Source organism: Dromiciops gliroides, chromosome 3, assembly GCF_019393635.1.
Source record: "Dromiciops gliroides isolate mDroGli1 chromosome 3, mDroGli1.pri, whole genome shotgun sequence".
Lineage (NCBI taxonomy): Eukaryota > Metazoa > Chordata > Mammalia > Microbiotheria > Microbiotheriidae > Dromiciops > Dromiciops gliroides.
Window position 1 is genome coordinate 96,755,108 of NC_057863.1, and position 25,097 is coordinate 96,780,204.

The 25,097-nt window shown below is 38.3% G+C and overlaps 1 protein-coding gene across 1 annotated transcript; it reads right to left on the reverse strand.

Annotated features, from left to right (window-relative positions):
- Positions 1-6,660: 6,660 nt before the first annotated feature.
- LOC122747184 (glyceraldehyde-3-phosphate dehydrogenase 2-like) lies at positions 6,661-14,090 on the reverse strand. The gene is given in 6 exon segments (XM_043993369.1): positions 6,661-6,801; positions 6,804-7,333; positions 8,415-8,522; positions 9,979-10,140; positions 10,367-10,469; positions 14,028-14,090. Coding segments are annotated over 6 exon segments (1,107 nt in total).
- Positions 14,091-25,097: the final 11,007 nt, after the last annotated feature.

Below are 25,097 nucleotides of genomic sequence, written 5' to 3' on the forward strand. Positions count from 1 at the left end.
GAAGAGCAATAGGACTAAAATGGGCCATCAAGGAAATGTATGATGATAGAAGATGGGTCAGCCCCGTGGTGAAGGAGAGGGATGACAAGTGACAGAGTATTCCATGGCTATCCTCATGATAGGGGGAAAGTTTCTAACACTGTGGATTGATCAACTCTTGTGGAAACCTCATGGGAAGACATAAACAAGAGCTGTCTAGGATATCAAGGCCTGGGAAGACTTCAAGAATCTATAGCATGGAGACACTATTACAATGAATGAGATCAGAGATCCAGTTGAGCATCTCTGCAAAACAAGGCAAAACCATTCACATGCTTAGAATAATTTGTTATGACATCACTTTAAACATTACAAAGTGACAAAGAATCATAAGGTAATGGATGAAGGGGAAGGAAGCCCTTTCTGACTTTTGAGGGATTTGGTGGGAGTAAGGGTCTCTGAATATAAAATGTATTTGGATTATTCCCTAGTCCTTAATGGAAAATAAAAGAGATTAAAAGACAGCAAAAGAGTCTCCTTTTGATAGAAGAGGAGACACAACTTAAATGAACTGCTCAGATTCACACAGAAAGTCAGTGGGTACCTTAAGAACTCAGCGGGGCAGGTAGGTGGATAAAGCACTGGCCTTGGATTCAGGAGGACCTGAGTTCAAATCCAACCACAGACACTTGATACTAACTAGCTGTGTGACCCTGGGCAAGTCACTTAACCCCCATTGCCCCACGAAAATTAAAACAAAAACAAACAAAACAAAACAAAACAAAACAAAAAAAGAACTCAGGTGTACCAAGCTATTTCTTTAATAAATAGACATAGAAATAGGATAGAGGTTAGGCCTATAAAGAACTTCTACATGAAAAAACAAAACAAAACAAAAACAACAACTCCCTCTTGTGATGAAATAATGGTATTTAGCAGATACTCAAAGACCCAACTGGTGATTAATCTATACTGATTGAATCAAGTGAGGGTGATTGACTGCTGATTAAGCCTACTCCAAGTTAATTGGATTGTAATCACACCTGGCTATCCCTTAAGAAGGTATTGTTCTCAGAAACTAGACTGTGAACTCAACTTGAGAACACCTTCAAAGACAATGGATTTGGATGACGCCAACCTATCACCTTGAAGCAGTGTGTAAGGACCGCCTCTGTTCCAGATCTATAAAAAGCTTCCACAAACAGCTTGCTAGTGAGCTCCTGATTAAAGAAGGCTCATGGAGGAGGACTTGAGGAAGAACCCAACCAGGCTGGAACTCTAGGCTAGGTAGGACTTCTTTTTCTTAACTCCTTGTGAATACCTCTATGCTTTAATAAATGTTTAATGCCTAAAGACTGGTGCTGAAGCTTCTGATTTAGATTTTAAACATCACACTCTACCAATACAGGTTGGTACCTATAGAATAGAAATTAAGAAGACTAAAATAAGCATATGTGATTCTCTTGACTTTACCTCTGTGCTTCAGTTATCATCTCACCCTGGAATATTGCTTTTCTTTTGTGGCCCCCTTTTTCCATGAATGAGTTCATCTCAGGGCCTCCATTTGGGAGATGAGCCCGGACTGGCCACGCTTTCTTTACTCCCTGGCCCTGCTTGGAACTATCTGTGCTTTACCACCATGCCTCTATGTGGGTTCTGCCATCACCACTTTTTAACTCCCTTTTGCATGTTTTATGTATCATTAGACTGTAAGCTCCTTGAGGATAGGGATTGTCTTTCTTTTCTCTTGTATTTCTATTCCTAGCACTTAGCACAGTGTTTACACATAGTAACTGCTTAATGAATGCTTGTTGTCTGCCTGTCTGTCTGCTAAGTCCCTGCAGAAGTAGGGTGTACTTTTTTGTTATTGAACCCGACCAGGCCATGCCCACCACGGTACTTCCTGCATGAACTGGATAATAAGATATTAAATCTACAACTTTAGGCTATTCTACAGAAGATACCATCCATTTAATTTTCTTAACTGTCAAATGGAGACTCCTAGAAGCAAATCTCTTTTAATTTCCCACAGGAACAAGGCAATAAGTCATAGATGTGAATTTACATTCAAGGCCCTCTAGATCCATCCCGTCCCCATCCTCAAACCACAAGTCAAAAAAGGCATCTTTCTTCCTCATTAACTATAAATGCTAATACTTTAAAACCATGTCACTTTTTACTTTTCCAAGAGATTTCACAGCAAGCTTTTTTTAAAGCATCTTAATGTTTTTGCCCTGTTTAGCAGGGATACTCAAATGGAACTCTGATTTCATTTAGAATGGTCATTTCATGTTGCAGTTTGCAACCCTTTCATGTTTGTCCATCCCGAATAACTCTAGTTCTTGTTTTCCCATTAAGTTGATAAAGAAGAGGGTTTACCCATGAGGCTGGAGGCTTTCCTTACTTTTTCCTGATATCATGGGGGTACCATTGGAGCAACGGTCCCTTGTCATCTGTCTCTTTTACCAGGTAGCCAGACTATCTTTTCTTACTATTATACATTTCCATATTATTAAAATTCACTCATATTAAAATTCCTCATTAATTATATGTTGTATCCTTTTTATTACCATGGTGTACCTTTCTGTTTGCTCCTATATGATAGTCATTTTGAATTTTTTTGGAGACTTTAAGTCTTTGGAGACTTTGTATTCCATGCCTCAGTGACATACAAAAATACTGGCAGTTTCTTGGTATTCAAAGAGCAGACTTTTGTTTCTATAGAAAGCTTGGGATCATTAATAGGATTTTGTAATTTTCCAAAGGAATTTCAACCTACTCTCCTCCTTTTCAGTCCTCATTGTTTATCTGTCTATTCCAGTTATATACTGATGCACATGTTCCTTAGGTTTATGATGATGCCAAGATAAAATAAAGCAAAGCTATAAAGAGTTGAATGACTACTGAGACAATTGTCTAATCCAGATGAAAAAAAAAATGGTTTTCTTTTTTCTTTTTTTTGTTTCTTTATCTTTTTTCACATGTTCTGCAGGATAGAGTGCTGGGTCAGAAATCAGTAGGACTATTCTCCTGAGTTCAAATCCAGCCTTAGACACTTACTAGCTGTGCAACCCTGGGCAAATCACTTAACCCTGTTTGCTTCAGTTCCTCATCTATAAAATGAACTGGAGAAGGAAATGTCAAACCATTCTAGTATCCTTGCCAAGAAAATGCCAGATGGGTCAGGAAGAGTCAGACACAACTGAAAAATGACTCAACAATAACCAGAGGGAGAATAACATATTGTTTTGGCCAGATCAACTCAACAGACAGACTATAGTGATTGCAGGAATTGGCTCATCGTTTCGCTTCTCCTATGAGAACACAGTCTTTGACTTAATCCATGGTCAGAAATTATATAAACCTAACAGATTCTTACAGTTATTATGAGAGAGTTGGGGTGTTTGAATTCTCTTGTAGGTAACCAAGGTCTTTAGGAAAGTCAAAGAAATTTCAGAATACCTACTTCACTTAGAACAGAACTAAATGATACAATCAGCAATGTGGTTAGTCAGTGAAGACATGGGGAATTTGAATTGAATTCAACAATGCTGCAGATATGTCTTAAAAAGGCAGCATGGCAGTAGAAAGAATGCTGATTTTTAGTCAGAAGATAAGGGCTTTGCTAATTACTACCTGCATGGCTTGGAGAAGGCTCTTATGTCTCTGAGATTGAGAATCCTTGGCTATAAAATGGGGAGGTTGGATTAGGTGACGTCCAGGGTACCTTTGAATTCCAAAACTGAATCTCAGTAAGTTCTCAAAATCATAAGACCCTTTGGGGGTCCTCAGATGCTTTTTTCCCCATACAATATTTTTCCATAATTTCTATTCTAACCAAAGGAGTGAATAACGAATTGTGAAGGAGAAGTCATTCTCACAGGATACTTTTGTTTTTTTTCATAGTTGTAGTAGTATGGTTTTTTTAGTGATTTAAGGTTTACGTAGCATTTTCCCCATGATAGCTCCATGAGGCCAGTAGCTATATATGTTGCGCTTTCAATTGTATAGGCAAGACATCTGTTGAGAGAAGATGTGATTTGTCACTGGTTACAAAACTGGAATTCTAACCTAGGTATTTTTACTCTTTTATACCACACTACCCTGTTGATGCTGATGACATTACCAGCTAGTATACCAGCATGAAGGATAAAGGTGAAGGCCCAAAGAAACAAGAGTCAAAAAAAAAAAAAGAAAGAAAAAGAAAAAAAGAAATAAGAGTTAATTTTTTTTGGTTCTTTTGGGCTGTTTTTGTTGATGGATGACTTCATGACACTTCTGCATTTGAGGTTCAGTGTGCAGTTATTGTTACAGCTCTTTTGACTAAGGATACTCAATGGCACATACACTGCATATATTAAATACATTGAAAGGACTTTTTCAGGGAAAATATAAGAAATTGTATTTTGCTTTTACTTTGCAAGAGGGTCAAATAACAAAATAAGTGAGATAGAATGAGAAGACCGAACCTCCTCTTAGTGTATGGTGTTTTGTATAAGTTATCAAATGTATCTTCTTATCTTGATGTTAAATTATTTTGTTCAATTCCATTCTCCAAGATTCTTCATCCACTGACACAGAGATTGATGCAAAATGTAACTCAGGCGTCAAAGTGACATGAAGACCATGGTACAATTGATGGAAAAGTTCTCTCAATATCTTTGGTTTGCATTTTGTTCTCACTTGGGGGAAACTGTAGTACTTTTAGTATCTAACTCAATGTGCTTCTCACAAGGACCTTTGGCAACTCTGCAAGTACTCAGGCCAACAAGATATGGAATATAGAACAGGTTTTTATCAAATACAGCAACAACAGTCTATACCAAGAAAGACTCATATTCTAATTGTATGTTGCTTATTGCAAAGTAATTATTGAGTGCTCCAATTCCTCAAACTAAACTCCAGAATGGATTTAGATCAGGACATAGATGGGGAGAGGAAAAGGATTTCAGGGAGGGAGTGGTTGGATCAGGATCATGAAGATCCAGGAAATTGTCTTTATAGTCAGCCTGGATATAAAGGCAGGAGACATACTGTGGTTTAATCTTGAAAGCTCTGTCCACTGTAGTAAGGAAGAAAAATACTTCTTAAAATCATAACCTCATATGGTCAATAATTTTACAGCCCTTCTAGAAGCTCAAAGCCATTGGGATAGTTTGTGATATTCTCTGACTGAGGCCTTTGGATTCCAATTGTGAAACTGTTTTTAATTATGAGGTTGTCCCTGACTGTTGTACTCCCCAAGGCATCAATTGGACCAATGACTAAAAACAAGAAAGGGATGTTATTTTGGCTGTTGCTATCTGTGGAGAGAGACCACTTGACAACTCTGGCTGTCTTCTCAACAAATGACTTAATATTTGATTAGGAAGTGGAGATCTAACTCAAAGTAGAGAAAGGACACTATAAATTTGTCCATCTGAACACTAATGGACTCAGTTTCTTTTTCTTTTTTTTTTTTTTGGTGAGGCAATTGGGGTTAAGTGACTTGCCCAGGGTCACACAGCTAGTAAGTGTTAAGTGTCTGAGGCCTGATTTGAATTCAGGTACTCCTGACTGCAGGGCCGGTGCTCTATCCACTGGGCCACCTAGCCGCCCCCGACTCAGTTTCTTTTTGACAAACAATTCTTTGAACTTGAAGTTTAATATAAATATGTAGGAAACTGGGATTCCTTCATTGAATTGGCATTAATTACTTTTTAAATGTAAATGTTTCAGCTGCAAGTCTTCTTTCTTAATTAAAAAAAGTCCTCTTCCAAGTACATCAGGGTAAATCAAAGATAATTGGTGACCAAATTATAGGGTTTAGCAAAGTTCTCCCCCGCCATAAGTCAGTAAAAGATAATTAGGAAATATGAATACGTGCATTTTCTTTCATTAATATTAGATCATATGATGAAAGCCCAGTTTTTGAAAAATGAAAATATTCAGCTCTGACATTTTCATTATGTAGTTCTTTACATTTAGTTACTTCTTTTGGTCATCTACTGTTGTCTCCTTCTCAGGATAAAATTTACTTGTCTCAGTTTGCTTAAAGGGCTCCATAGCATTACAATGTGTAATGGACTTAGGCAAGCTGACCAGATTCCTGTATTAGATTTGGAGGAGCTGCAGAGGAAATACTTTGGAATGGGCATTTCTAGGAAATATGTTGTTGGTATCTTCCATTTCACAAGTATATACCTAGGGCCAAACCATCTCAATATGTTTTTTTTTTCCTTCCTGCTTTGAATATTGACATTTTTTGCTTCATACCAGCTAGGGTTCTTTGCATCTGAAGTAATAGATTCCTTTCATCCCCATTTCCCATTGTAATCACCTTAATTAATTGTCTGGTTGCCTTTCATTTGGATTGTTAATCAATCAGTGAGCATTTATTAAATGCCTGACTCAGGCATTTAATTTATGCTCAGGTACTGGGCATAAACATACAAATAATAAAACCATCCTTACTCTCAAGGAACTTACATTCTATGGGAGAGAGAATTAAAATAATAAATAAATATAAACAAATAATGAAAATAAATAAAAAGTCATTAAATATGAAGTGAAAGAGAGGCAACTAGTTGTTGGAGAGTCAGAAAAGACTACATGCTAAAATGGTGATTAAGTTGTGTCTTTTTTGAATATGTTGACTTTATTGATGGTACACAATATAACACTCTAGGCTTCTTCCCTCTACTATAGTGATGCTTTGGGACAACAATGTGAATGGAGCATGGGATCCCCAGTATAGGAACATAGATTAGGGATGTAGGCTGCCCAGTAGTGGAACTCCTCCTTTGGCTGGGGATGAAGATCGATGGTTTTCCATTTTACTCTTTGGAGGCCATGTAGACCATGAGGTCTACTACATGGAAGCTATAACCATACTCACTGTCATACCAGGAAATGAGCTTGACAAAATGTTCATTGAGGGAGATGCCAACAACAGCATTAAAGATAGAAGAGTAGAGGTTGCTGTTAAAGTCACAGGATACAATCTGGTCCTCTGTGTAGCCCAAGATGCCCTTCAAGGGTCCCTCTGATGCTTGCTTCACCACTTCCTTGATATCATCATACTTGGCAGGTTTCTCTAAGTAGCAAGTCAGATACAGAACAGACACATCGAGTGTAAGAACATGGAAGTTCATGCTTGTTAGTTTTCCATTCAGTTCAGGTATGACCTTGCCTACAACCTTGACAGAACCAGTGGAAACAGGGATGATATTCTGGGCAGCACCATACCCATTGCACAGCAGCTTGCCAGAGGGACCATCTACTATCTTCTCTGTGGCAGTAATGGCATGGACTGTAGTCATGAGTCCTTCCACAGTGCCAAAGTTGTCATGAATGTCCTTGGCCAAGGGGAGAGCTATGGTCAGATGTCTGATATAGCAAGATTATTTTGGCAACTTTGGGAAAGATGCATTGGAGATAGGAGAGCTTGAAAACAGGAGGATCATTCAGGAGGCTATTACCAATAATTGAATAATTGGAAGGAGGGGTGAAGCACTTAAATTATAGGAGCCATTCTATGATCCTAGGTGAGGAGGGCATGAGCTAGAGTTGTGTAGAACAGTGTGGTTGGAGCAGAGAATCTGGAATTTGTATCAAGGTCTTCTCATTACAGGTCCAACATTCCTTTAGCTTCAATAATCTCTTTGGCACAATATCTTTCTAAGAGTTTTTCTGAGCATGGTCTAGTTTTTTTTTTGTACATACACACAAAATTACAAAAACAAAACAAAACAAAACACCACCACCACAGCAAACAAACGGGCAACTAAGGTAAAAGCAGAATATAAATAGGATTCCAATCCTGGTTTTACCACCTGTGTGATCTTGGGCAAGTCACAAAAACTTTTTAAGGCCTCAGTACCCTCAAGTGTAAAATAAACAAATTGGACCAGATGACCCCAAAGGTCCCTTATATTTCTAACTATATGAGGGCACAGACTATTTTCCTTTTATTTCTGTATCCTAGCTCTTAGTACAGTGAGTTGTACATAGTAAGCACTTATAGATGATTATTGATTTGAATTCAATTGAAAGAAACAAGAATGATGCCACCATTTTGCATTTTTATCCTTCATGCTAAAACAGCACTTAAAAATCTTTAAAATGTATTGGTTTGACAAATGGCACATTTAAGACCCAATTTAACAAAGTATTTTACCTTTGTAATTTTAAAACTGTCACTTGAACTGAAAATATAGGTGAATAAGTTGGTCTTTCATATTTAATGTTTTCTTATTTTTCTCTTATTCACAAATTCATCCAGTTCAGCTTTGATTAACGAAGTGGCAGAAAGAGAATGGAGAATGGTTAGCAGTTGGCTAATTCATTATTTGTACAGGGGATCTGACTCTTCTAACTCATTTGGGTTCTTTCACCTGTGAAGCTTTTCCAGCATCAGCCCCTGCTGGATTCATCACATCAGATATGCATCTTACCCTTAAATGCTAACACAGCATCACAGAAGGATGTTTGATTTGAAGGGGAGAATGACAGCAGGGGAATTGCTCCCTGCAATCTGACTGTAATCCTTAGGTGATGTGCAGCTGTTTGAAAAAAGAGTTAGAGCTCAGATTAATTGATGATTATAGTAGGTCAGAAAGAATCTGGTCTAGGAATGAAAATAGTGAGTGACTGGGTATACAGAATATTAAGCTGTGAGAGTTACTAGTATGTTTGCAGTGAATTTTCCTCTTAGCTGCTAAATATGTGAGTCAAAACTGAAAAGGCAGAAGTTTCAATCCTCCCTCTCCATCGCCTTTTCTATTTACCTTTCCACTAATTTAGAATGTTATGATGGAAAGAAAAATGAACTTTGTGAATAATCACATATTTAATAAATTGATCCAACTTGTTGATTTCACTTCCACAACATCTTTTCTTTTTCTGTTTTGTTTTTTTTTGGTGAGGCAATTGGGGTTAAGTAACTTGCCCAGGGTCACACAGCCAGTAAGTGTTAAGTGTCTGAGGCCGGATTTGAACTCAGGTCCTCCTGACTCCAGGGCTGGTGCTCTATTCACTACTCCACCTAGCTGCCCCACAACATTTTTTCTAATCTTCTCTCCTCCCACTCTTGTCAGCTTTTACCTGGAATATTGTAATGGTCTCCTAATTAATCTCCCTGCTTCAATCCTCTCCCTGTTCCAGTCATGAAGCTGCCAAAGTGATATTCCAAAAGCACAGGTTCACCATGTCACTCTCCTATTCAACAAACTTCAGTGCCTTCCTATTACCAGCAGGAATGAATACAAATACCTCTGGCCTTCAGAGCTCTTCACACACTGGCCTCAGACAATGTTTTTAATCTTTGTTTTTGTTGTTCAGTTGTGTCCAACTCTTTGAGATCCCATTGACCAAAGCATGCCAGGCCCTTCTATTCTTCACAATCTCTTGAAGTCTAGCCAAGTTTATGTTCATTGTTTACATGAGACTATCCATTTCATTCTCTGCCATTCCCTTTTCCCTTTGCCTACAATCTGCCTCAACACTGGGGACTTTTTCAATGAGTCCTGCTTTCTTATCATGTTGCCAAAACATCTAAGCTGCAGCTTCAGTATTTGACTTTTCAGTGGATTATTTTCTTTAAGTATTGATGGATTTTATCTCTTTGCTGGCTAAGGGAGTTTCAAAAGTCTTCTTCAGCACCACAATTCAAAAGTGTTGATTCTGTAGTACTCAGCTTTCCTTATAGTACAGCTCTCACTGCCTTACATAGCTACTGGAAAAACCATAACTTTGACTCTATGGACCTTTGTTAGCAAGGTGATATTTTTGGCTTGTTGTTGTTGTTGTTGTTGGTAATGCTGTCCAGATTTGCTATAGCTTTTCTTCCAAAGAGCAAGTATCTTTTAATTTCATGGCTGCAGTTACTATCTGCAGTGATCTTTGAGCCCACAAATAGAAAATCCAACTTTGCTTTCATTTCTCCTCCCTCTATTTGCCAGGAAGTGATGGGACCAGTTGCCATTCTCTTGGTTTTTTTGCAGTTAAGCTTTAAGCCACCTTTTACACCTTCCTCTTTCAGCCTCATGAAGAGGCTTCTTAATTCCACTTCACTTTCTGCCATCCGAGTGGTGGTGTCTGCATAACTGAGACTGTTATTTTCCCACTCAACCTTAATTCTAGCTTTCAATTCATCCAGCCTGGCATTTTTCATGATGCACTCTGCATGTAAGTTAAATAAATACAGTGAAAATCTACATTCTTGCCATACTCCTTTTCCAATCTTAAACTAGTCAGTTGTACCATGTTTGGTAACCTTATTACACATCAATTTCCTTCCAGCCATATAGACTTCCTTGCTATTTATTCTTCTCTCATGACATTCCATTTATTATCCCAGAACCCTTGAGCAGACTTTCCCCTTTTCCAGGAGGGCCCTCCTCCTCACCTCTACCTCCCTTGTTTTCTTCAATGCTCAGCTCCTCTTCTACCTCCTTCATGAGGTCTTTCATGAACTCCCCAGTTACTAATGTCTTCCCCCCTCGAATTACCTTGAATTTATTTTCAACATGTTTAGTAAGAAATTTAACATAATTTAGGAGATAGAAAAATGGCTTACAAGCTAGGGTTCAAGTTCCACCTCTTAGCTGTGTGAACTTGCGCAAGTCCCTTTACCTTTCATTGCTCTTGGTAAGGGGCCCTTGGGCTGCATTGCAACTATAATACTTCCCTGTGCAGAAGGAACCAGATTAAAATATAACTGGGGAATACTTAAAAAAATAAATAATAGAACATAGATAATGTCAACATGTGGTTTTCTAGGTCAACATGTAGCTGCCAGGGATACTTATGTATGGTTTAGTGACCCCCTTTTCTATTTGAGCTTGACTCTTTTTGCTGCTCTAGGCAACTCTTTATGACTTAATTGCAGGGGTAGCTAGGTGGCACAGTGCATAAAGCACTGGCCCTGGATTCAGGAGGACCTGAGTTCAAATCTGGCCTCAGACACTTGACACTTACTAACTGTGTGACCCTGGGTAAGTCACTTAACCCCCATTGCCCCAGAAAACAAAAAGACTAAACTGCAGAAGTGCTGGCCCTACCTTGGTATAGGGAGTCCCTCACCTCTAAGTACCTTATGTTAATGAAATAAGAGATCCAGCCCCTATCCCTATATTCGATAAATGTGTATAATATATATGTGATATATGCATATAATATATGTTATATATCTAAATGTATAGATGTGTATATATCTCTCTCTAATCTCTATATCTAGTGTATGTGTGTTCAGTCATATCTGACTCTGTGACCCATTTGAGGTTTTCTTGGCAAAGATACTGGAGTGGTTGTTATTTCCTTCTCCAGCTCATTTTACAGATGAGGAAATGAGGCAAACATGGTTAAGCAACTTGCCCGGGGAAACACAGCTAGTAAGTGAGGCCAGATTTGAACTCAGGAAGCTTAGTCTTCCTGACTCCAGGCCCAGCACTGTTTCCACTGTGCCACCTAGATACCTGTGTATATTTAGACATATGCATGTATTATGTATGTATGTATATATGTATGTATACACATACATGCTCTTTCCCCCAATAGAATATGAACTTCTTGAGGATAAGTATTGCTCCATTTTTTTTTCTTTGCATGGCTATCACCTAGAAGGGTGTGTTGAAGGGTGTAGATGCTTAATAAATGTGGGCTGTTTCATTGAGAAGAAACAATAGAAATCATTACCTGATTTTAGCGTGTATCATCCAAAGCTTTCCGTGGCCCCCCTTTTCTTCTCTCTCTGTATTCACTCATGGATTCAGTTATCATCTTGACACAGAAGACATCCAAATTTATAATCTCTCCCTAATCTCCCTCTTGAATTCCAACTGCACACCTCCAGCTGCCTTCTGGATATATCTTCCTGGATATCCTGCCGACACCACCAATTCAACATTTCCAAAACTGAACTCCTTATCTTTGACTTTAATCTATCAGCAAACATTTTAAGCACTTCTTTTGAGCTAGGCATTGTGCTATGTCTTGCCTATCCCTGCCTACAAACATCACCATTCTGGCAGTCACTGAGGTTTGGAGTCTTTTTTTTTTTTTTAGTGAGGCAATTGGAGTTAAGTGACTTGCCCAAGGTCACACAGCTAGTAAGTGTTAAGTGTCTCAGGGCGGATTTGAACTCAGGTACTCCTGACTCCAGGGCTGGTGCTCTATCCACTGTGCCACCTAGCTGCCCCTGGAGTCATTTTTTGACTTTCTCTTCTCTTACATCTCTCATATCCAGTATATTAACAAACAAAAACTTTTTGATTCTACTCCCAGAACATCTCTTGCATCCTTTCTCTTCTCTCCACTCACATTCCCACCACCCTAGTTGACAATTTCATGTCTTGTCTGGCTATAACCTCCACCTGAGCTAATCATCTAAACCTGTATTATACTTTTTTCCTGTGTGAAAGAAACTTTACTACATGTTGTAGATATAAAACAAATTATTATTTTAATTTAATTGAAAATCATTCAAAATACAGAAGAGAGAGTCATTTGAAAAATTTCATTTGATGCCATTATGGTCAAGCTGCTTGACGTGGTGGAAAGACCATTGAAAATCTGGATTTAGAAGAGGCCTGAATCCTGGTCAAGTCTCAGTTTTGACACTTATTTGCTATGTCACCCTCAGAAAGTCACTAACCTTGTTGGCCAGTCAACGTTTTTTAAGATATTACTATGTGCCAAACATTGGACTAAATGCTGGACTCAGTTTTTTATTTTGACTCGTTTTTAATCTATAAAATGAGGTTAATAATGCTACCACTACTTTTTGGGGTTGTAGTGAGGACATCATTTTGTAAACTGTAAAGTGCAACAGAGATATATGTGGTGATCAAAGTTCACAAGGGTCAGTGAGCCACAAATTGATTACTTATTCTGTTATACTAAGTTGTCAAAACCTATCAACTCTGAAATTTATTGTGGAATAAATCAATATGGATACCAAAACAAATATAGGAAGAATAGAAAGTTGAAAAGACACCTCAGTTGGTTCAGTTAAGAATTGCCTGCTTAGGGGCAGCTAGGTGGCACAGTAGATAAAGCACCGGCCCTGGATTTGGGAGGACCTGAGTTCAAATCCGGCCTCAGACACTTGACACTTACTAGCTGTGTGACCCTGGGCAAGTCACTTAACCCCCATTGCCCCACCAAAAAAAATGAAATAAAAAACTTTAAGAACTCCTGGTTTAGCTCAAAGTTTTGAGTGAATATGGCTTTAAATTTTTGGCCTGTGTGCAGCTCACAAGATTCTTGCATCTGACTGGGGGGACCTCTGGTCCCACCATTCTTTGTATAATTGGTTTTATGGACTTGGGCTATTATTTCATTTCTCAAGAGACTTTCTATGAAGTACTCCCTTTGAATACGAGAAACCAGTAGTGTCTTACCTTGCTTCTATAGCCTATATGTGAGAAGATGTTTTGGAGCAAGTCAAGTCTAATTTCGTTGTCACATGCCACTATATTCTTTCCCTTACTTTTCCTTGAACAGTCTCACTCTGCTGTAAATGCCCAGATCCAACTTACTTTTCATTCTCTTCAAAGTTAGGCAGTTATACCCTTGGATTTCCATTGTCTAGCAGTCAACTCCTCACTGGAGATTATCTGTCAGTAACTACATACTTTCTTTCCAGTCTTCACTCCAGACTTCTATTATCCTGAAGTCTCACCATGCCAGGTCTTCATACTAAAGTCTTACTCCAATCCTGGAATTCACATTTTGGAATAACCCTCCACGCCTGTAGGCATCTCTGTTTGATTGGATTTCTCCTTCCAGAACTTCCACTAATGGAGAGTGCTAATGTCATTCATATCTTCTCTCTAGGCTTAACTCTGAACTTTCTCTACTGTGCTCCACACTGGTGCACTTTTTTTTATCCCCACTCCCCTTTTAGATTCCATTTATGTGTTGTCTCCCCTCTTTCCTCCATTAGAATATAAGATCTTTGAGGGCAAAGATTTACTTTCTTCTTGTATTTGTATTCTCAGGTCTTGGCACATAAGAAGCACTTAACAAATGTCAGCTGACTAACACTTTCTTTACCTTGTCTTTACGGCTTCTTCAATAAGTTGCTTTTGAAACAGGGAATTTTTCTCTTTAGGCTGGTAGGCACTCATGTACTTGACTTATAGGTTCACTGAATGGTCACTGTTCTCTCATATTGACTCTTTTGTCTTCACAAGTCGTCCAGAACTGTCTTGCCATCTCAGAATTTCACACTGAGGATGATGAGATCAAACGCTGATCTCCTGAGATTTTCCATAATGCTCTTCCTTTTTCCACATAAGTACCTGCCCACCATTGTAATATTTCAGTGGCTATCTTATTAAGGAGTCCAATGATTCCTTTTCAGAGTGGAAGTAAGGGAATTCTTTACTTTAAGTTAGTGAGTTCTGTATACTGTAATGAATATGATCTAATATCCATCTCTCACTGCTGTTTAGTGAGGGTGATGATCTCCCCTTAAGTAGGGCATTTCCTTCTCTGCTATTGAAGGTTTAAAATGGCTTTAGAAACTCTTTGAATAAAAGCAACAACAATAACCAAAATATAATTATTTAGGGACAGCTAGGTGGCACAGTGGATAGAGCATTGGCCCTGGATTCATGAGGACCTGAGTTAAAATCCAACCTCAGACACTTAACACTTACTAGCTGTGTGACCCTGGGCAAGTCACTTAATCCCAATTGCTTCGCCAGAAAACAAACAAACCAACAGCAACAACAGCAACAACAACAAAAAGAAAAACAAAAGAAACTCCTTGAATTCAGTTGGAAGTAAAAAAATCAATTTCTAGGTATTCTCCCCAATTCTTATCTTTGTAGGTAAGCTAGACTTGGTTCAGCTACTTTAAAGAACAATGTATCACATTCTTAACTGTAGTAAGGACTTCAAATTTCAGATTGTTCATGCGAATACATACAATGTTGTCAAGGTTCTTTATGTAGTTGACAGAGAGAACCCCTAAAACCCGGCTTCCCTGAGAGGCTACAAGAGAATTGCTATACATTATGTTATTTTTAAAAGAAATTGTGAGCATAATGACCCCATTATATGCAGCATAATGACCCCAAATTCTGTCCTGAAAAATAGACCTATATTTTGAACACATATGGTTGCAAAACATGGAATATCATAATCTGTGAGGAATTGAGATAGGACAATTAACAACACTGTACAAATGTAGGGTATATATAAATAGACTGTAGCACATTACCAGTGATGACTGGTTTTCAAAGGTGACCTAAATCATATCCTCTTCCTTGTATGATTCAAAAAGGGGCTGGCATAGTCCTGAACTGAGAGCAAAGATAAATACATAGCTCATTGCTTTATTGGTACCTTGTAATTTCAAGAATACTAGAGATAGGTTCTGAGCATATTAGATGGGTGCCTGGCAGAGGATTTATAAAAGAACTTGCATAAGATTTTCATAGGATGGGAATTGAGAATGGGTTTTGATATGTATATTGCCAGTACTATGCTCATCAATGAACTCACAGGTCCATTTGAGTGTTGAAGAACTATGTGTATGCTCAATGTTTGTTCAGGTTTCTGTCTCTCTTTACTGGTTGTGGTTTAATTTATGGCACAATGGACCATTAAGAGTCTGAGCATTCAAATAAATAGTTCTTTTAACTAAAAACATATTCCAATACTCCCAGGTAAAGACAGTTCCCAAGCTGGATAAAAAGCAGTTAAGGAATATAAAAACAGCCAAGAAAGGGGTTAAAAGCTCTTGGCAAGGAGGATCCCTGGAGTGTCAGGAATTAGTGCTAAAGTCTTAAAACCTGCTTTTTATATTCTTCTTGCCCAAAGGACCCATACGTGGGTCCCAAATCATTCCATTTGGGGGCAAGGTCAACTTAAATTGCACTAGGTTTTCACCACAGATTCCTGGCTCACAATAGACCTGAATGGTATTGTGGGAGTATAGGGGATTAACTCAGCCCTCCCTTGTTCCAAAAGGGTATAGTGACCCATAACTGGCTCATAACAATGTCTTTTATGTATCTTTGGCACAGTGACTCTACCAGTACTGTTTGTCTTATGACCTCCCTGTCTTATGAGTCCTAAAAAGGACTTTATCTTTTTAACTTGTTTTGTCCCACTTTCTCAAACAAAGATAGGTACATAGAGATACTTAAAGGATATTGAAGCTGTCACTATTACTACTGCTTTTCCTAAAGGGTGCACTCCTGGGAAAACTCAATTGGAGACCTTATTAGGAATTACCTAGATGGAGTATGGAGAAACTTTAAGCCAGGAAAAAGAAAGGACAATTTCAAGACCAGAAAGTAGAGGAAAAAGTAAGAAGAAAACTGTATCTAAAAGAAACTGCAATGATCAGAGGGGCTCTCTAGAGTAGGGCAAAGTGTAATTACCCAAATTGAAATCTGGCTGCTACAGCAGGGCTAACTGTTCTACTGACCACATAAGAGCCTGTTTTAGCAACTCCAGCACGCTTGAATTAATTAGCTACACATTTCTATTCTTGTTTGGGAATTCTTGGTTTGTGAGAGACCTTTCCCAAGGAGCACAGGGTGTATTTGCAGAGCGCCTAGAAAATTGCCTGGACAGTAGCAGTGAAGGAAAATGTAAAATCAATAAATAATTGGGCTGAATTTTAATTGAATGTTCTACTAGGGGCACGCTAACATTTAAATTTAAAACATAACCACTAGAGAATAATACTGCTTTGCCCTCTCCTGGATATTACTTCTCCTGGGTCAGAGATGTGGATTGGCTGTCCTGCTTTTTTTTTTCATCTCTCTCTCTCTCTCTCTCTCTCTCTCTCTCCCTCTCTTGAATAAGAAGGTGGGTTTTAGGCAAACAAGTTTTCTATCAGCCTCTTTTTCTATTTGGGCAAATTGAGTATATGTGAAAACTATGCATTTAAAGAATCATAACTCTAAATATTGGGAAAGGATTTTTTTCTCTTTTCTTAATTTATTCCTTGTTTTATTTAAATATAACATATAACTCTTCAAGGTTTACAAAGTTTTCTCCATACATTAATCTATAGGCATTCCCCCCCCTGCTGCCTGCTACAATAACCCTGTGAACTAGGTTTTTAGAGTTCCTGTAAGCCTCGTTTTCCTGATGAAGAAATGGTCTCAGAGAGGTAGAGTGACTCTTTCCCTCTCACAGAGCTAATATATTTAAAACCACATCTCACCTGATTCTGTCTAGCCCTGTTTCCCTGGCACTATCCTTTGTAAACCCTAAATTATTATATTTGTGTTACTATTTTCTGCATTCTGCCTTCTGCACATCTTATATAGCCTGATATGATCAGTTATCTATCAATGACAGTTGTGGCTGGTACTGATGTAGGCTTGTAGGAAAGACAAAAATGTACATATACAAATGTAGAAAGGATACAGACAAAATAAATGTAAATGAGTTTTGGAAGAGCACTAGCAGCTGGGGGTAGGTTATCAGGAAAGGGTTTATATAGAAAGTCATATTTGAGCTGAGTCATGAAAGAAGCAAGAACAAACTCCTTACAGCCTAAGATCATAGCTATAGTGCTAGGAGGGGCTTCAGAGGCCATCACCCCCTACCCTCTCACTTCAAAAATGAAGAAATTGAGCTTCAGAGAGCTTTAGTGATTTTCTTCAGGTAACAGAGGAAATAAGAAAAAAATTGATCCTAGAAACCCTGATTAGAGTGCATGCCCTTTCTATGGTACCATGCTGACCTCTAGGGACCATGTCTCATTTCTTATTATCTTTAGTATCTCCTACACCAGAATAACAAGAATGATAAAGATAATAACTATAATAATACTATTTGTATATTGCTTAAAAGGTTAGACAAAATTTCAGTCACTCTGTTCACAGTAGACGACAGTCGTCAATTCTGGACATAGCAGACATAGCAGACAAATAGTCCCTAAAATCTTAATATTAGGTCAGGAAGAGGTCTTTTGGGATTATTTAATTCAAACTCCTCGTTTTAAAAATGAAGAAACTGAGGTCCAGAGAAATTAAGTAACTTGTTCTGTATCTAGTGGAGCTAGGACTAGAATGAGGTCTCTTGATTGCAAGACCACTGTTCCTTTCACTATCCCATGCTACCTCTGCATAATTAATGCTTGAAAATTGCCTACATCTCTTTTGATGAAGTGGGTCTGTCTGTATTGACTTGTAGGTCCAGGTCTGGGAGTAGTTTTAATCCTAGGAAGCTCTCTTCACTGATGCTCTTCACCTGCTAGCAGTGGAGCTACGATATGGATGTCCCAGAACTGTCACTCATTGCTCATACCAATGAGAGTTTCATTAACTTCTAGGTTGTTGGGTTCTGGTAATACACTCATCTCATAATAGTACTAAGCTCATCCTGGTTAAAAGTTCATGAGGATTTTCAAGCAGTTCATAATGAGCAAGTCATTTTTAAAGTCTCAACAAGATTGCCATTGTGTGTTCATGAATACTTAAGAACAACCAGCAAGTGAGATGCAAGAGAAGTGAGCAATTTCAGTTTATGGACTTATCCATGTCTGGGGAATCCTTGGGCAATGAGCACCATAAAATGTTCTCTGGAACTGTCTGACATCAGAAGATAAAGCCCTTTCCTAAACAAACTGCACTGCCAAATGGAAACAGCAGCTATTATTTTGGTCCATACATCTGTGTGGAGTTCAATAGTCACAGGAGAGAGGATCAGTAAGGACTGTTTTTTACATTTTATTTTTATTTATAGAGAAGCAGTATAATATAGTCAACCCTCTGCTGGATTTGGAGTTAGATGAGGCCTGAGTTTGAATTCTACCTTTGGTAATTTTGTTGGCTAAGTGAATGCAGGCAAGTCACCTAGTTTCTCTGTGCCTCAATGTCCTTATGTAAAAAAATAGGGATAATAAAGCCTGCAGGTATCATTCACCTCACTGGGTTGCTGGGAGGATCAAATGGAATAATATTTGTAAAGCATTACAGGAAAATAGCTATTATTTGGTTGTTTTAGTCTTCCCATTTCTTAGACCTCCTCACTACATCTATTTTGTGTTGGGGACCTGAAACTTTATTGATTTTTTTCATTTTTTTACCCTAAAACCACTGGAAATAGTTTTAAAAAAATAATCTCAACTCCCCAAGTAGGAGACAGAACTTATTCTTCATCAATCTAATGACATAATAGTAATAACAACTCACATGTTTATTCTGTTTAAAGGATTTGCAAAATTATTTACTCAGAATAACCCAGTGGGGGCAGTTAGATGGCGCAGTGGATAGAGCACCAGCCCTGGATTCAGGAGTACCTGAGTTCGAGTCTGGCCTCAGACACTTAACACTTACTGGCTGTGTGACCCTGGACAAGTCACTTAACCCCAATTGCCTCACCAAAACAAACAAACAAACAAACAAACAAACAAACAAACAAACAAACAGAATAACCCAGTGATCTAGCTTGAGCTTATTGCCATTTTACAAATGGGGGAATAGAGGTTCAGGGATATTAATTGATTTGCAAAGGTAGGAAGTGTCAGAACTGAGACTTGAATTCAGGTTCTTCCATAACCTACCCCATGCCTAATACTGTGCCTTATACAGAGTAGGAATTTAATAAATGTTCATCAAGCTCCTGACTTGAGTTGGGTCTTCTGACTCCACAACAAGTATTCTTTATATTTGATGCAAACCTCCTCTAGTCAAGCATTAATGCTTGACTCTTATGGAAAGATGGGGGAAGAGAAAATGGATTCTTAAAAGTTTAGATACTTAAACGTCTTTGTATCATAAATTAGCTGAGTGCCATCAGCTTCTAAGATCATCAGAAGGATTCAGGCTATTTCCTTACTCAACTAGGTTTTATTGAACCATAAATAATAAAGTCAGGAGGGACTTCCTGAGATTGTTTGTCTCAGAAGAGCATGGATCAAAAGACAGCACCATAAGGATAGAGGTCTTTTCCATCTCCCCAAGGTTCCCAGGAGGATGCTTTGCAAATGTTCTTTTAATGTTGAAGGATTCATTGAGCCATTAGTAGTTCTAGTAGTTTCCTTCAAAAACTAGTTTAAAAATTTTAAGTGAAGTTTCTCATTTAAATCCAACACATAATTTTGTGCTTCTTTTTGAAGTTTGTTATTTTATTCATCTTGTGGGGTAGAGGAGAAAAGAGCTGATAAATTAAAACTGAGGCACACCGAAAGGTGAAAAGCAATCTGGCTGATCCACTGTCTCTGCTCTCTGCCAGATTCCTATGACTGGAAGAGCCAAAAATAGCATTATGGAAGCATACACCCTGACCTGGTGAAGGGTCATGAGACATCATTTAATTCAATCTTTCATCCAGTGAAGCAATCTCCTCTACAGAATTCTAGAGTGTACTTGGGTACTTCTACTAATAAGAACCTGAGCACCTGACAAAGTAATCCATGCTATTTGGGATTGTTAGTGTCTTATGGTATAGTAATTCTCAATCTTATATCTGTGATAAGCTTGGGAACTTCTTTTGCTCTATCAAATTGTATTAGTTTATAAAGCTGGTTAAACATGAAAACTTTATGATATGTTGGAATGGATAGAATGCTGGATTTTAAGTCATGAAGACCTAGGTTTGAATTCTACCTCAGAAATTTACTAAACTTCTTGAATCCCATTTCCTTGTTTGTAAAATGAGGAGATTGGACATGGTCAGGAGGTAATTTCTTTCTCAAAATCATTGATTCTAAGAAGATAATGTATTAATCTGTAATCAGTCATCTAAGGAAGGAAGGGAAAGCAGTTTGGTTATGGAGTTGGGATGATTTTTTTCTTTCATTTTTTTCCCCACATAGTTGATAATATGGTGCAGTAGAAAGAGTCCTGAATTTATGGACCTGGGTTCAAATCTGGACTCTGCTACTTACTATATGTGTGACCTTGGGAAATTTAAACTACCTGGGCTTCAGTTTGCTCATCTGTAAAATGAGATGCAAAGGACTAAATGGATTCTGAGTCCTCTTTCAATACTAAGACTATTATCTATTGCTTTCTAAAATCTAGTTACAATAGCAAGTTCAGAGCTGGAACTTTAATAATGTGTAAGAAATCAACACACCTGAGTTTAGGGGAAAGGGGAAAGGGTAGCAGAGACATAGAGATGTGAAAGGGATCAGATGACTTAGAGGAACAATGAGCAAACCAGTATCACTTGCTGTGAAGGGGACAGATGCCAAAAGTGTAAGACAGTTTGGAGAATAGAGACACTGGAGGTAGGGAGACCAGGTAGAAGACAATTGCACAGGCAAGAACTCATACCATTTCGAAGGAGCACTGGTAGGAGTAGGAATGAAATGGAGATTTGTATAGGAGATATACTTTAGAGGGAGATGTCGCAGGACTTAGTGATAGATTGGAAAGGATTGAGGAATGAATGATTGCTGAGAAAGTGGCATAGTACTATGGCACTTAGGTGACAAGGAATAGTTTGTTGGAGTAGCAGCACCTTTCCAAAGCCACTCAAATCACACTTTATAGGTTCTACCTAGTCTGTCTGTTAGTAAAAGTCAACCATAGGATGAGCAATATGTGGAAGATAGGTAGGATTTAGCACAAAAGGATTTGGATAAATTGAAGATGAGCCTGAGGTTTCTGGCTTGAGATATCAGAGAAGTGATGATGATGTCCATGGTGATGGAATAATAATAATAGCTGACATTCATATGCTTTAAAGTTGGATAAGTGCTTTACAAACATGATCTCATTTGATCCTCACAAAAATCCTGTGAATCAGATTCAATTTTCATCTCCACTTTAGAGATGAAAAACATCAGCCTCAGAGAAGTCAAATGGCTTGAGCATATTCATACTGCTATTAGGTGTGAAAGGTGAAGTTCAAACCCACTTCTCTTCTGATTCCCAGGTTTTTGATCAGGGGAGTAATGGGATCAAATTTGTACCTTCAGTGTTATTTTGACAGCTTTGTGAAGGTTGGACTGCAGAGGGGAGAGCTGATAGTCAAGAATATGACTTAGGAAGCTATTCAAAAATTCCTAGTGAGTTTAATGAGATCATGGCAGTATGAATAGAGAAAGTGGATGAATGTGAGAAAAAAAATTGTGAAGGTAGAATTAGTCAATAGGACCTGGAAACTGATTGGATGTGGGGAATGAGGGAGAGGGAAGAGCCAAAGAAGACTGAAATGTGGAAGCTGGTTGAGTGGTAGGATGTTAGTGCCATAGATAATAACAGAGAAGTTTGGAGGAACAGCAGGTTTGGTCTGGGGTGCAGGTGGGGGATGATGAGTTAATTTTTGGATTTGTTGCTATAGAGATGATCCATCTAGGTGGAGATGTTCAACAAGAGGCTGGAAATTTCAGACTAGAAGTCAGGGGAAATAATCACATCTGATATGTGGATTTGGGAGTTGTCTGCACAAAGATTATAACTGATCCCATGGGAAGAGATAAGATCAGCAGCACAGAGAGAAGAGAATTCCTTCAGAGTGCAGAGCTTTAGGGAATACTTACACTTAAACAAAGGGGAGGGGATGACCAGAGAAAACAAGAAGGAGCAGATAGATGTGTACAAGGAAAAATGAAAAAGAATTATATCACAGAAATAGAAGAAAGAAAGAATGTATCCAGAAGGAGGTCAACAATATCAAATACTGCAGAACAGGAAAGGATGATGAAGCCTGAGTCAAAAAAAAACAGTAATAATTTAGCCATCAAGAGGTCTTTGGGAATCCAGAAGAGAGCAGTTTCAGAAAAATGATGGGGCTGGTCATAAATCAGACTGCAAGAAATTCAGCAAATATTACTGTTTCTAATGGGTGTAGAAGGGGAAGTATGGATAACCTGAGGGCATAAACAGTCATGAAAATTTTTTGAGGATTAGGGAGACCAGAAACATGTTTATAGGTAGAAGAAAAGGAACCAGTGGAGAGGGAAAGATTGGAGGTTATAGGATTTAGATGTCAAGGGACAGTAGAGGGCATTTAGTTTAACCCACTCATTTGGTGCAGGAGACAAACTTCCTGCAAGAGACAGATGGAAGTAAGAGCATTATGGACACAAATGAGAAATTAACTTTCACCAAGAGCGTGGCTTCCTCATCATCTGAGCCTGGATCAAAGGATGAGAGAAAGGATGAAGACATGGAGAAGAGAACAAAAGGTGAAAGGATACTTGAAAAACTGACTAGTTTTATCAGTAAAGAAGTAGATGAGAACATCTGCTGAGAGAAGCTTTCTTAAAAATTTAACTTAGTAGTAAAAGTTTCACAAAAGTTTCTAGTCCAAAATTCTGTTAGAAGAACATGTATCTTTCTGGATTTGATTTCTCCTCTGAATACTTATTTTAGTGTAAATAAAAACCTTTCTTCTTCTTCTTCTTCTTCTTCTTCTTCTTCTACTACTATTACTACTACTACTACTACTACTACTACTACTACTACTACTACTACTACTACTACTACTACTACTACTACTACTATTACTTTTTCTTCTTCTTCTTCTTCTTCTTCTTCTTCTCCTCCTCCTTTCTCCTCCTTTTTTGCTGTCTGATTCATTCAGTGATGTGATAATCCTTAGCTTGTGATAGGGAATTTCACTTCATACTAGAGAATTTGTCATGTCACAAACAGCAGATTGATGCATCTGACTGAAATAAGTAGGAGCAAGATAATTACAAATGAGCATGCTCCTATCTACACACATATGTATCTGGGCAATTAACAATGATGAGGAAAGAAATCCAGCAAAGGTGCATAGTAATTCAATGAGCTCTTGTTAGGGTCTTTTATTAGAAAAATTTCCAGACTGTGGCATTTAGCTAATGCATTGTAGATATTGCAACAAGTTTTTCCAAAATTGGGCTTTGCACATATCTTTAACCTAAGCTAGTGACCAGAATATAGGACAACATCCTCTCATGCTGTTCAATCTTTTGACTCCAAACCACCATGATAACTGTAACGATTGGAATAACGCCACCTGCTGGAGACTTACTGTAGAAGAGTTCTGCCCCTGAAGCGAAGGTCTTTGAGGGCAAGACCAGGAGTCTTTTCTTTGGTGTCAGGAAGTGACGTGGGCTAGTGGGAGGAGGAAGGAAGAGACTGGCGCTAGCTCTGGGGCTCTTTCCTTTGGACTCTGGTGGAGAGCGGAGCTAGAAATGTGCTCTCCCTTTAATAGATAGGAATCTAGGCCTTTCTCTCTCTCTTTACCAAATTCTTGTTTTCCTTAATAAATGCTTAAAAGCCTAACTCTTGCTAAAGCTTATAATTTATTGGTGACCACTCATTAGATATTTTAGACAGACTAGCTAGAATTTTAGCCCTTAACATAACCCAACACTTCTTTGGTCATAACTAATGATGACTCTGTGCTAAGGATTACTATAGCCAATTCTCTGAACATAACAAATAGCAATAACTAGTATTTATACAAGACTTTAAAGTTTGCAAAGCACTTTACGTATGCTGTTTCATTTAATCTCTGTGAGATGGATACTCTTGTTGTCTTGACATTACAAATTGACACTGAATGTGGTTGAGTAAATTGCCTAGGGTCACACAACTAGCAAGTGCCTGAGGCAGGATTTGAACTCAGGTCTTTCTGATACCAAATCTAGTATTTGATTCACTTTGCCACTTACACAGTACTCTATCTACTTTGTCACAGTCAGTTAATAAATGTTTATTGTTGCTCTTGTTCAGTCATGTCTGACTCCTCATGACCCCATTTGGGGTTTTCTTGGCAAAGATACTGGAGTGGTTTGCCTTTTCCTTCTCTAGCTCACTTTATAGATGAAGAAACTGAGGCAAACAGGGTTAAGTGACTTGCTGAGGGTCACACAGACAGTGTTTGAGGCCAGATTTTAACTCAGGAAGTCTTCCTGACTTCAGGCTGGGCACTTTATCCACTGTCCCACTGAGCTTGGAAAGTAGTATGGTAGAAAAATTATTAGAGATGGAGTAAGGCTCCTTGGGTTTGTGTCCTACCTCAGCCATTTTCCAGCTATGTGACATCTCAGTCTCAGTTTCTTTATATGTAAAATGGGAATAATCCTTGTGCTACCTATAGAGTTCTTGTGAGAAAAATTAAACATTATTATTATTGTTATGCTCCAAAAATATTTTTTCTGCTGAATCAAGTTTAAACTAATTCCCCCAACTTTAAAAGTCCCCCACAATGTT